The 11,241-nt window shown below is 53.8% G+C and overlaps 1 protein-coding gene across 1 annotated transcript; it reads left to right on the top strand.

Moving 5' to 3' along the window:
- The first annotated feature begins 7,238 nt into the window (after positions 1-7,238).
- On the top strand, positions 7,239-11,116 carry AQP6 (aquaporin 6). Its single transcript, XM_010596496.3, has 5 exons — positions 7,239-7,777; positions 8,584-8,742; positions 8,997-9,077; positions 9,772-10,027; positions 10,713-11,116. Exons 1-4 carry the CDS (start codon positions 7,415-7,417, stop codon positions 10,018-10,020), a joined length of 852 nt encoding a protein of 283 aa, XP_010594798.1. The 5' UTR covers positions 7,239-7,414; the 3' UTR covers positions 10,021-10,027; positions 10,713-11,116.
- Positions 11,117-11,241: the final 125 nt, after the last annotated feature.

The raw sequence follows: 11,241 nt of genomic DNA, 5'->3' as shown, positions 1-11,241 counted from the left end.
CCAAAAAAACAAAAAGAGTCCTTCACAGTTGTTTTGGCGATCAGAAGAGAGAATTATAGTGCCTGAGACAGGTTAGCTCCCCATGGATGAAAGGGTGGGAGTCTAAGACTCAACAACACAGAATAGTTTTACCTACTTCATGGGTTGTGAGGGTAAAATGAAATACTGGATGCAAATAAAATGCTTGTGCAAACAGGGGCAGGCACCTCAGAGCAAGTACTTAATAGGCTAGTGTGAAAAGAAACCAGCACATACACACACCTCATCTGGGACCTCAGCCACACTCCTTCCCTGTTCTGAGCCTCTTCGAACCTCTGCCCCATATTGCCTCCCCCTCTGGTCTTTGATTTTGCCTCAGAAAAGCAGGGGCCAGTAGGGCCAGGAGCTGGACTGGGTGAGAGAAGCTGTAGACCCTGATTAGTGAGGGTCAGTCCCAGGGCCTAGGAGTATCATCTAGTCGATTCCAATTCATGGCAGCCCCATGTGTGTTCTGCTCCATAGGGTTTTCAATGTCTGATATTTTTTAGAAGTATATTGCCAACCCTCTCTTCCCGGGTGCCTCTGGGTGGATGCAGAGGTGGATTATCCAATAAGCAAGGTAAGCATAGGCTTACCTGTGCTTACTTACTAATCTGTAGTGAACAATTTCCCACATCTTGGATGTGGTGAAACCCATGTGAAATTGTTCACTATAGATTAGTAAGCAAGAATAAGTAAACCCCTGTTGGCCTTGCTTACTGGGTCATCCACCCTTGTCAGGGATTGTAAATTTGAAGAGAGGCTTTGATTCTATAGGAAGGTACTGTGGGGTTGGGAGAGAGAGAGAATCCAGCCATACCTAAAATCATAATTTTTGATACAGTTGAATATATGTGAAATTGTTCACTACAGATGATCTGGTAAGCATCATGCTTACCTTGCTTATTGGATAATCCACCTCTGGGACTTGAACCTCCAGCTTTCCATTAGCAGCTGAGCCATTTCCACCACCCAGGGATTCCAAAAGACTTTGTTGTAGGCATCTGTATATGGGAGCTACAACCGTTCCTGTCCTGCCTCCTATGCTTGTTGTTTGCCTTTGGGTTGATTCCAACTTACAGTGGCCCTATATGCCAAGTAGAATCGCCCCCATAGGGTTTTGTAGGCTGTAATCTTTATGGGAGCAAATCTCATGCAGAGCAGCTGGGCTGGAAGCGCCAGCACTAAGCCATCGCCCCACCACGGCTCCTACCCCAGTAGGCATAAAAAAAAAAAAAAATTAACACCAAATAATAGAGTGTGCGTGAGAACCACAGGGCCCCAGAAACAGAGCTGCTCTACCCCTCTCTCCCTCGCTCCTCCAGGGCTGAAGAGGCTGGCTGCAACTGCCAGCTCCGGCCAGCAGGGGGGGACCTCGTCCGCCGGATCTGCAGCTACTACTGCGCTCCGTCTTCCACAAGTCCTGGGTCTGGGCTCGAGTCAGATGGAGAGGTGGAGAGTGGGTAGGGGTGTAGGACACAGGGAATCTTTCAGTCCTGGGTGCCCTGGAGCCGCCAGGAAGCCGCCTACACCCATTCTACCCCCGCCCCACTATCTCGAAGGGAGTGCAGGAGAGAGGAGAGCCCTCCCCCTCAGTCAACAGAAGACTCTGGTACAGGCAGAGCGATGACTGGGAAACTGGCCCGGCCACTTGCGTTCCTTTCTCTGGCGGGCCGAGCAGTGGGCCCGGGGGGTACAGACCCTCTGGGGCATGTGGGGTACCCAGTTAAAGGGCGTTACAGGCCTTGAACTTCCTGCGGGTGAAATCTGCCCGGCCCGCGCGCAGAGTTCAACTTGGGCTTTAGGCAGACAAGTTTCGAGTGGTTAGAGATGTGTGGCCAGCAGGGGGCGCTGTGCCACCTTGGTGTTTGATTCTTCCATTTTCCCATTTTCTGCTTGGATCCGTGGGTTTGCAAAGACCTGTGTGCGCGCGCGCGCACACACACACTCACATACACCCCTCAGTCAATCTGTAGAGCCCAGAAACACGCCTCTGGGAGGTAGGAGCAGCACAGTCACCTGACAGGCAGCTGTAGGCAGCCAGGTGTGGAGACTTGGCAAGAGGCCTGTGAGCATGAGTGAGCTCCAGGCTTGGCACTAGAGCCCAGGACTGGCTGGGTCTGGGAAGGTGCTGGCTGGGGCAGGCAACCCAGGGCTGGAGGATGACCTGGTCAATGCCCACCTGGCCTCAGGGGGTGAAAGACCTTGTCCCAGGCCAGGCAGGGCTTCAAGAAGCTCTGCTTCAGGCTAGCAGGGTACGGGACTGCGGCTGGACTTCATGTTCTCAGAGCAGGAGCTGCCTCAGCAACCAGGACCCTTCCACCCAGCCAGTCCCCATAGCTGTTCACTGGAGAGGGGGAGGAGAGGGACAATCCTCATAAACACTTTCTGACTCAGAGGCACTGTCCTATCTACCAGCAAATTCACTCCTAACAGCACCCGGGGAAGTGGAAATTATTCTCCCTTTTTACACATGGGGAAACTGAGGTCACAGAAGTTACAAAACTGGTCAGGGGTGCAGTATACATGGCAATGTTCAAAATATTTTTGCTTGTATTGTTTTATCGGAAACCCCGATGGCGTAGTGGTTAAGTGCTACGGCTGCTAACCAAGAGGTCGGCTGTTCGAATCCACCAGGCACTTCTTGGAAACTCTATGGGGCAGTTCTACTCTGTCCTATACGGTTGCTATGAGCCGGAATCGACTCGACCAGGTTTGGTTTTGGTTGGTATTGTTTTAACAAAAGCTCTCAACAGATAGGTATTACTGCTGTTTGGTACCTGTTTTATAGTTGCAGATGTGGAGGCTAGGTAAAATGCAGAGACTGGTACAAAAGTAAACATCTATGTAGGAGTCCTGCCTTGGTCACTGAGCACAAGGCAGTGTCTGTCCACCAACCCCTGTACTGAGAGGAGGGGGAGGGAGGTGCTCTTCAGTTACCCTGGGACAGCCTGAGGCAGGGAACCTACTGTACAAGGGAGGATTTGCCCCCGCACTGCCCACACGGCCACATTCCTTCGTTCATTGAGCATTTATGGAATGCCCCCACTATGCTGGGCAAGGTGGAAGTCTGTACTGCAGCAGTGGGGCCAGTGAGGAGGCCGAGGCCAGAACTACCCTCCAACTTTGCTCAAACCCAGCTCCTCTATGAAGCCTGCCCTGATTTTGCTGGAGAAGGAGATCGGGGCAGCTTTCAGAGAACTGGACTTTTGTAAAGTCTTGAAAGAGAGACAAAGGCACTCCAAACTCCAAGTACCTAGGGCTCTGAAGCTCATTTTGAGGAATTAAAAATATTTGGCCTGGCAGGAGTAAGAATAGGCAGGGTGGGCAGGGAGAGGGAGCCGTCCTTGCATGTTAGACATGGATATTCCCACTTGATCCTGAGGCAATGGGGAGCCGTTGAAGGAATTTGAGCAGAAGAATGAAAAGATCAGCTTTGCATTTTAGAAGAATCATCTTGGCAGTGGAGGAGAGTGGTGTGGAGGAGCATGAATACAGCCTAAGAGCCCAGAGAGGAGGCTGATGCAGAAATCCTGAGAGAGATGGTAAGGGCTGGACTAGGCCAGGAGAAGAGGTGTCAGACATGAGAAAGCAATGTCAGGAACCTGGGCACCCACTGGGTGTGGGCAGAGGGAGAGGGGGGTATCTGAATGACTCCCAGGTTTTGGTCTGGACTCCCGGGTGGATGGTGGAGTCACTCAGTGGGAGAAGGAGAAGGAGGGCCGGCTGGAGGGTGAAGGGTCCAATGTGAGCAGCGTGTGGGTCTGGAATTCAGGATTGAGGTCTGAGCTGGAGACAGTCATGTGCATCGACAGCCTGTGGAGGCCACAAACATGAATGAGGCTGCCCGGCCATCTCACGGGGAATGAGAAGAGCACTGGGCCAGAAGAGACAACACCAATCTTTAAGAGTGAATAGGAGAGGAGCCAAAAAAGGAGACTGAGAAGAAGTCCTCAGAGGTAGGAGGAGAGCCAGGAAATGATGGTGTCTCATAAGCCAGGAAAGGAGAGGCCTTTAGGAGGAGGAAGTGGTCAACAGTGCCACAGGCCGCAGCGGGCCAAGGGAGGTGAGGGCTTAAGAGAGGGTCACAGTGACCTTTGCCAGAGCAGTTCCATTGACCGGCAGTGGGGGGAAGCCTTGGTCCTTATGAGTCCAAACCCATGATTTTTCCACTACTCCGTGATTACTTGGGCACAAGGAGCCAGGAGGGAGAGAGAAGTAAAAACTAGGGCTGAGACTGGGAATGGCCAAGAGAGGGCTCCGGGAGCTCCAAGGGAGCCAAGAACATCAGAGAGGACTTACTTTGGACACAGGAGAAGGGCTGCCTCTTCTTCAAGGCCAGAGGGCAGTAGGTGAGGGCATGAGCAGCTGTTGGGGGAGGTTTGTGGCTGGGGAGGCAGGATGGGAAGAAGTCTTGCCTGATGGCTTGGCTTTCTTGGTGGGATAAGAGGCAAGCTCGTCTGCTGAGGGAAAAGCCAGGACGGGTGGGGTACTTGAAGAGAGAGGGGAAGGTTTGAAGTAGGCCTTAGAAGAATGGAAGAGAGCCCACGGTGGAGTGTGTATGGGTTGCTGAGCAGAGCTGAGGCCCCTGCTGAGGCCAGTCATGGTGGCAGTCTGCACGGCTGTGTGGTTTCCCCCAGCAGTGCTCAGCAGTGCAGACCAGTCAGGGGTGAAAGGGTGAGGAGGAGGAACATGAGCAAGAACAGGGAGCTAGGACAGTGGGGGTACCAGCAAGAGGGTGCTAGAGGTGAGATGCCAGGGGATCTGACTAGAGAGGGTGGGGCAAAGCCAGGACAGCTGGAAGAACAGAAGGGATGGGAGAGGGGTTTTCCTGAGATTGAGACAGGGCAGGGAGGATAGACAGAGCCTGTGGTCAGAATTGGGATGTTTCATTTGAAGATTTCAGAGGACTCAGTGGGAGCAGGTTATGAGAGCCACCAGCTGAAATGAAATGACCTGACTCCAGGAGACCAAGAAGCTTTCATTCATTCATTTATTCAACAAATACTTATTGAGCACTTTGTTGTTTTTAGTTGCCATCACGTCAATCCCAATTCATGGCGACCCCAGGTATGGTGACCCCGTGTGTTGCAGAGTAGAACTGTGTTCCATAGGGTTTTCAAGGCTGTGACCTTTAGGAAGCAGATTGCCAGGCCTATCCCCTGAGGTGCCTCTGGGTGGGATTGAACTACCAACCTTTCAGCTAATAGTCAAGATCTTAACTGTTTGTGCTACCCAGGGACTCCTAATGAGCACTACTATGGCCAATCCCTGAGCAAGGCACTACAGGTAGGGATGAACAAAACTTGGTTCCTGCACCCTAAGGGCTTCATCACTTTGCTGGGGAGACGCATTAACACCAGGACAGCCCCCTGCAGTGACTGTAGTGTACAGAATGCCAAGTGTGGTGGGAACACACAGAGGGGTTCTCACACAGCCAGGGGCAGCCAGGAAAGGAGCAGGTGATACAGAAGCTGAGCCTTACGGCTTGTTGGGAGTTACCGAAGCAAAGGGTGAAGAGGAGAGAGAGCATCCTACAAGGAGGGGCACCCATGGACTGTTCCAAAAGCACTGGCCATTTGGTAAGGCAGAAGGGATGAGGCAAGGGGTGGGGAGGAGGAGCAGAGGTCGGGTCCCAGAAGGTGAGGAGCTTACAGTGGGGATGGGGAGGCCTTGAAGGGATTTTAGCAGGGGAGCAGCGTGTTCAGATTTGCCTTTTAGAAAGATCACTTGGGCTGCAGTGTGGAGAATGGATTGGAGCGGAGCAAGCGAGCAGGCAGAGATGGGCGGAAGGCTGCAGGGCAGCTGGGTGGTGAGGAGATGGCACAGGCAAGGTATTTAGGATTCAAAATCAGAGTACTGGATGATTTTATTGGATGGGGGCGTGAGGGAGAGAAAGGTTAAGGACACTCCCAGGTGCCACCAGCTGAGCTGGAAAAAGCAGGAGTGAGTGGGGGCAGGGAGGGAAATGAGGAGGTCTTTTTGAAACAGGTGTGTTTGACGAGCCGGAGGACACCAGGGGTCACCCACTGGCAGGTAGATATGCCCAGGAGTGAGGTCAGGGTGCCCACATGTGGTTAGGAGGTAAAGACTGTGTTGTTGTAACAGCTGGGCAGATTCTTAGGGAGTATCTTTGTTAGGGAAATAACCTTGATCTGCTACTGGGGGGTAAGAAGGGAAGACCCCAGGGCTGGGTGACCTTGGGGCCAGCATGGCCACAAAGATGGTTAAGCTTCCCTGTGAGAAATGAAGAAAATTTTTTGTCCCCTGAGTTGGAGGAGGCGAGCAAAGAACTGGGGGGCAGGGAAGGGAAGGGGAAACCCAGGGAAGGCAACGAGAAGAAGGGAGAAGTGGACGAAGGGCCAGTGGGAATTCCTGGGTGGTGGGGGGCTTATAGGGCCATTATAAGAACAGAGGTGCCCAACACCATGTGTGTAATTTGATGTAGTTTAAGTAGCTGTAGAATAAATGCCTCTTCCACCCCCCTCCTCCATCCCCCTCCTCTACCCTCCTCCTCCGCACGTTGTCGTCATTGTTGTTAGGTGCCATCCGGTAGGTTCCGACTCATAGCAACCGTATGGACAACAGAACAAAACACTGCAGGGTCCTGCGCCATCCTCACAATCGTTGTCATGTTTGAGCCCATTGTTGCAGCCACTGTGTCAATCTATGTCATTGAAGGCCTTCCTCTTTTTTTGTTGACCCTCTGCTTTACCAAGCATGACGTCCTTCTCCTGGGACTGGTCCCTCCTGATAACGTGTCATTAGTAAAGATTATTCTATCCACAATTGCTTTCTGTGAATGGGGTTTTAGGTGGAAATGAAGGAGAGAGCTTCATTTCTCATCTGAGCTTATGGGGTGCAGAATAGTTTCAGCCCTTTTGGAGGCAGAAGCTGGGGTCGAGGGGGCCTGGAGAGCAGGAAGCCTGAGGAACTTGGACTCACAGGGCTGTGGGGTCTGAGTGACATCCAGGAAGTGGGCACCCTGGAGTCCCATGAGAACTGCTGCTCCTTCACCTGAAGCTTTGGGACCGGGCTGTATCCACAGCAGGCCTGTCCAGCCTTAGAGATCCCAGAGATTCCAGCTCAGCACCCAGGACCGCCCCCCTCCATACCTGTCAGGTGAGCTCAGGATAGAGCAGGTATGTGAGTGCCACCCCTCACACCACCCCCACGCCTCCCCCCACCCAAACACACATAACCTGTCTGCCGGCTCCCGGTCAGTCTGACCAATACATTCCTTGGGGTACCAGAGTGACGGACAGATCTGCAGATAGGGGTCAGAGAAGCCGGCAAGGAGTGACCAGCCAGAGTCAGCAGGAGACCAGAAGAGACAGGGGAAACCAGAGACCAGAGAAACGGAGGAAAGCCTGGGAGCAGAGGACCTCAGGCTAACATGCTGGTGTGCAGGCTCTGGACAGCCATCATCAAGGCGCTGTTTGCAGAGTTCCTGGCCACAGGGCTGTATGTGTTCTTTGGCGTGGGCTCGGTGCTACACTGGCCCTCGGCACTTCCCTCCGTGCTGCAGATTGCCATCACCTTCAACCTGGCCACAGCCATGGCTGTGCAGATCACATGGAAGACCAGCGGGGCCCACGTCAACCCTGCTGTGACGCTGGCCTTCCTCGTGGGCTCCCACATCTCCCTCCCCCGAGCTGTGGCCTATGTGGCTGCCCAGTTGGCAGGGGCCACTGCGGGGGCTGCTCTGCTTTACGGGGTCACGCCAGGAGACATCCGAGGGACCCTTGGGATCAATGTGGTATGTGCAGGGAGAGGCTTATGGCAAGTGAAAGGGCAGGGGGGTCTGGCTGGGCCAGAAGGAGGGAATCCAGACAGGTGGCAAAGATGGGGGGCCAAGGCTCAAGGAGGAGACAGGAGGAAAGGACTCACCCATGTGCTCCACGCCTGCTCCAGGCTGGGCCCTGGAACACTGGTCTTAGTCCAGGCAGACTAGGAATGGGATTGTGGTACAGTAACAGACAGAGAAGAGAGAAGCCACCCAAGGGGATGGAGTAGGATGAGAACCAGGCATTTGGAGATAGGAGCAGCTGAGGGAGGGCTGGAACTGCTAGTGCGAAAGGGTCCCGGTGGGCACTTCATTGTCCTCCCCAAGCCACACCCCATGTCCACTTCTGTCTCTTCCCATGTTCCTCCCTCCCATGTCCTTCCCATGTTCCCCCCTCCCATGTCCTTCCCATGTTCCCACAAATACCTTGAGGCCTCACTCCTTGATTCCTGCAATCACCCAGATCTCCATCCACTTCCCCCAGTCCCCTCCTTCCACACCCACCCCTAGCCCTGTCCCAGCCTCCTCCCAAACATGCCTCCCAGCTTCCCTGAGCTTCTCTTCCTGGAACACTGCCCCCACCCACCTCTGGGGTGGGAGGGGTGCCACTCAATTCCACAGGGAACAGGTCTCCAGGGCTGCCCTGAACCCCACCTTACAGCTCAAGCTGTGAGGTGGTGAGGTGTCACCCCTTACAGCTGAGGAAACGAGGCCCAGGGGTTCACCTTCCCGTGGACAGAGCCTGCGTCTGCTCCAGCGTGGTGGTCCCTTCTGCTCAGGTCCGGAGCAACATCTCTGCTGGCCAGGCTGTGGCGGTGGAGCTGGTACTGACTTTGCAGCTGGTGCTCTGTGTCTTTGCTTCCACCGACAGTCGTCAGGCCTCGGGCTCTCCCGCCGTCATAATTGGGATCTCAGTGGCATTGGGCCACCTCGTTGGGGTAAGGGATAAAAAGGACACAGGGGGTACTGTGCATTCACTTCTTCCCTGGGGAAGCTGTGGTGGGCCAAAGGCCAGGCAGTGTGCCTCCCTGAGCCCCCGTGCCTTGGGGCTGAGGCTGTGCCCCACATTCTAGATCCAGGACACATGCTGCAGAGGCCAAGGGTGGGGCTGAGGTCTGAACAGGGCAAAGGGACTATCCCCTCACAGGCCTGCCTTAGGCCTCCTCAACCCCGACCTGCACTTGCTCCCCAGATCTACTTCACCGGATGCTCCATGAACCCTGCCCGCTCCTTTGGGCCCGCTGTCATCATAGGGAAGTTCGCAGTCCACTGGGTAAGCCCCTTTGCCGGCAGCTATAGGGAGGGGAAAGGGCTCGAATCAGGGCGACGGGGGCTGTGGGTTTCACCAGCAGGGTCCACAGAGACTCAGGGAGACAACCTCTCCCTGCCACAGACCATCTTGAGCCTTGGGGGAGGTTTCCCTAAACTCAGAAGACAAGGGTGTGTATCCTGGCTGTACTTCCTTTCGCTCTAGCTTTCACAACTCTGGGGACCCAGTAGACTGGCAAGAAGTGAGCCAGGACAGTAACTGCAGCCTTGGCCCAGGCCTCAAGTCCCTGGCTGCTTCCTTATTATTCACTTCCTCCAGCTGGACCAATTTCTAAGCTTAGAAAAAGAAAAAGACAAACAGAAATAGACCCACACAGCAGCAGAGACAAGAGCAGCAATAGTCAGGACTCCTGGCTGAGATGGGGAAGACAAGAGGGAAGAGGCATGAGAGGGTGAGGAGCCTGACCCCTGGCCCCAGCCACTGCTGCATAGCCTGAACCCCTCCTTGGAAGGCAACTTTCCCCTATTTGTGTGGATGCAAGAGACAGGTCTCAGGGTTCTCAAATTTACCACCTTGTAGACAGCTTGAGGGTTCCTCAAGACCAAGCCAGCACCAGAGAAGCACCCAGGGGTCCCAAAGCCACCCCATGGTTCTAATAGCTTACCGGGGGGGTATCTACTTCTCTCTGCCTCCTCAGATATTCTGGGTGGGACCCTTGACAGGTGCTGTCCTGGCATCTCTGATCTACAATTTCATCCTGTTTCCCGACACCAAGACTCTGGCCCAGCGACTGGCCATCCTCACAGGCAGCACTGTGGAGGTGGACAGCGTGGTAGGGGTGCACCCCCAGAAGGAAGAGTCCAAGTCCAGTCCAGGCAACACCGAAATGGAGAGTGTGTCAGATGACATGGACCTCGGCCCTGACCCTCAGGCTTCGGAGAGGTGACCTAGAGGTGGGCAGTGTGCCTTGAATAACCTGACTTGAGGTTTCCCTGGTGGGCTTTGCATAGGTGCATGGAGAGGCTTGGCCTCTTGTCCCCACAGGTGGGCAGGAATGCCAATCCCTGTCCCTGGCACTCCATTTCTAGATAAAAAGACTCAGGGGAATGCATCTGTCCAGCTCCCTGTTTCTAGGCCTTTGCCATCTCTCAGTTTACAGAGCAGAGGGAGGGAAGGGGAATACATGTTTGCCTTCCCTCTCTCGCCCTTTTGGATCACAGTGGGAGTCCTGGGAAAGGGGAGTGGAGCCGAGACATTGCTCTGCTTAGGCTGAGGACTTCAGGGACCTTGGGGAGCCATAACATCTAGCCTCACCTTTGGGGAGAAGGGGCCAGGACTTACTAGAAGAACCAGGTCCTGAGACAGCCTTCTGAGCTCCTCAGGGAAGAGTTTCTGTCTTTGGTGCAATTTGGGGGCCATGGGTACCCCTTCAGACTGGGGGCTTCCTGAGGACAGGGATTGCCCTCCCAATAGATCCTCATTCCTCATCCCTCCAAATGCCATTGGGAAGAGCTGACACAGAGAGGAGCCATCTACGGGGCCAGCAGAAGGGCAGATATGGGCAAGGGAAGGAGGGCCTAACATGCCTTTTCCAGGACAGGCTCTTCCAAGGTGTTTGTCCTACCTCCCTCTCCACAGGCCCATTTACAGGAACTTTCCAGAGAAAGGAAGTCTCTGTCCCGTCCTTGAGCCAGAAGAAGCCTTTTCCAGCCCCAGACTCTCAGCTCAATTGGGATCCCCAAAAAGATGTTGAATAAGTCCAAAGGATGGTAAGAACCCTGGGAATGACCCAGGAAACCAAGACATGGGGTTCAGTATGTTGCTGGAAGACTAATGGAGTCTCGGTTTGTTAATACTTGAAAACTGCTATAAATCTACTCTGTTCACGGTTTGGGGTCTTATCTAGATCTTGGCTTCCCCATCTGTAAAACGGGCACAACCCTCCCCCAGGAACTGCTGTGAAAACAAACAAGAGATTGGAAAATGTTTTTGGAAGTTAAAATGCTAGAAAAACAACCCCAATAAATGATGATTATTGTTGCTGTTACTGTAATTATTGGGTTTGAACACAACTGCTGTTGGTAATGGGAGGGAGGAGGGAAGAAAGGAGAGAGGGAGATGATGGGGGGACATGGAAATGAGTCGGTTTTTCTCTCATTTCATTGGC

The sequence above is a fragment of the Loxodonta africana genome, chromosome 4 (assembly GCF_030014295.1).
Source record: "Loxodonta africana isolate mLoxAfr1 chromosome 4, mLoxAfr1.hap2, whole genome shotgun sequence".
In the NCBI taxonomy this organism is placed as follows: domain Eukaryota; kingdom Metazoa; phylum Chordata; class Mammalia; order Proboscidea; family Elephantidae; genus Loxodonta; species Loxodonta africana.
Note: the sequence above shows the minus strand (reverse complement) of the source record. Positions and strands in the feature narration are given on the sequence as shown.

What these genes read in the sequence shown, in the direction of transcription:
- AQP6 (XM_010596496.3), top strand. Translation starts at nt 7,415, where the DNA reads ATGCTGGTGTGCAGGCTCTGGACAGCCATCATCAAGGCGCTGTTTGCA. An exon ending in CATTGGGCCACCTCGTTGGG is followed by an intron (nt 8,743 to 8,996) that starts GTAAGGGATAAA and finishes CTTGCTCCCCAG; the next exon opens with ATCTACTTCACCGGATGCTC. An exon ending in GGAAGTTCGCAGTCCACTGG is followed by an intron (nt 9,078 to 9,771) that starts GTAAGCCCCTTT and finishes CTGCCTCCTCAG; the next exon opens with ATATTCTGGGTGGGACCCTT.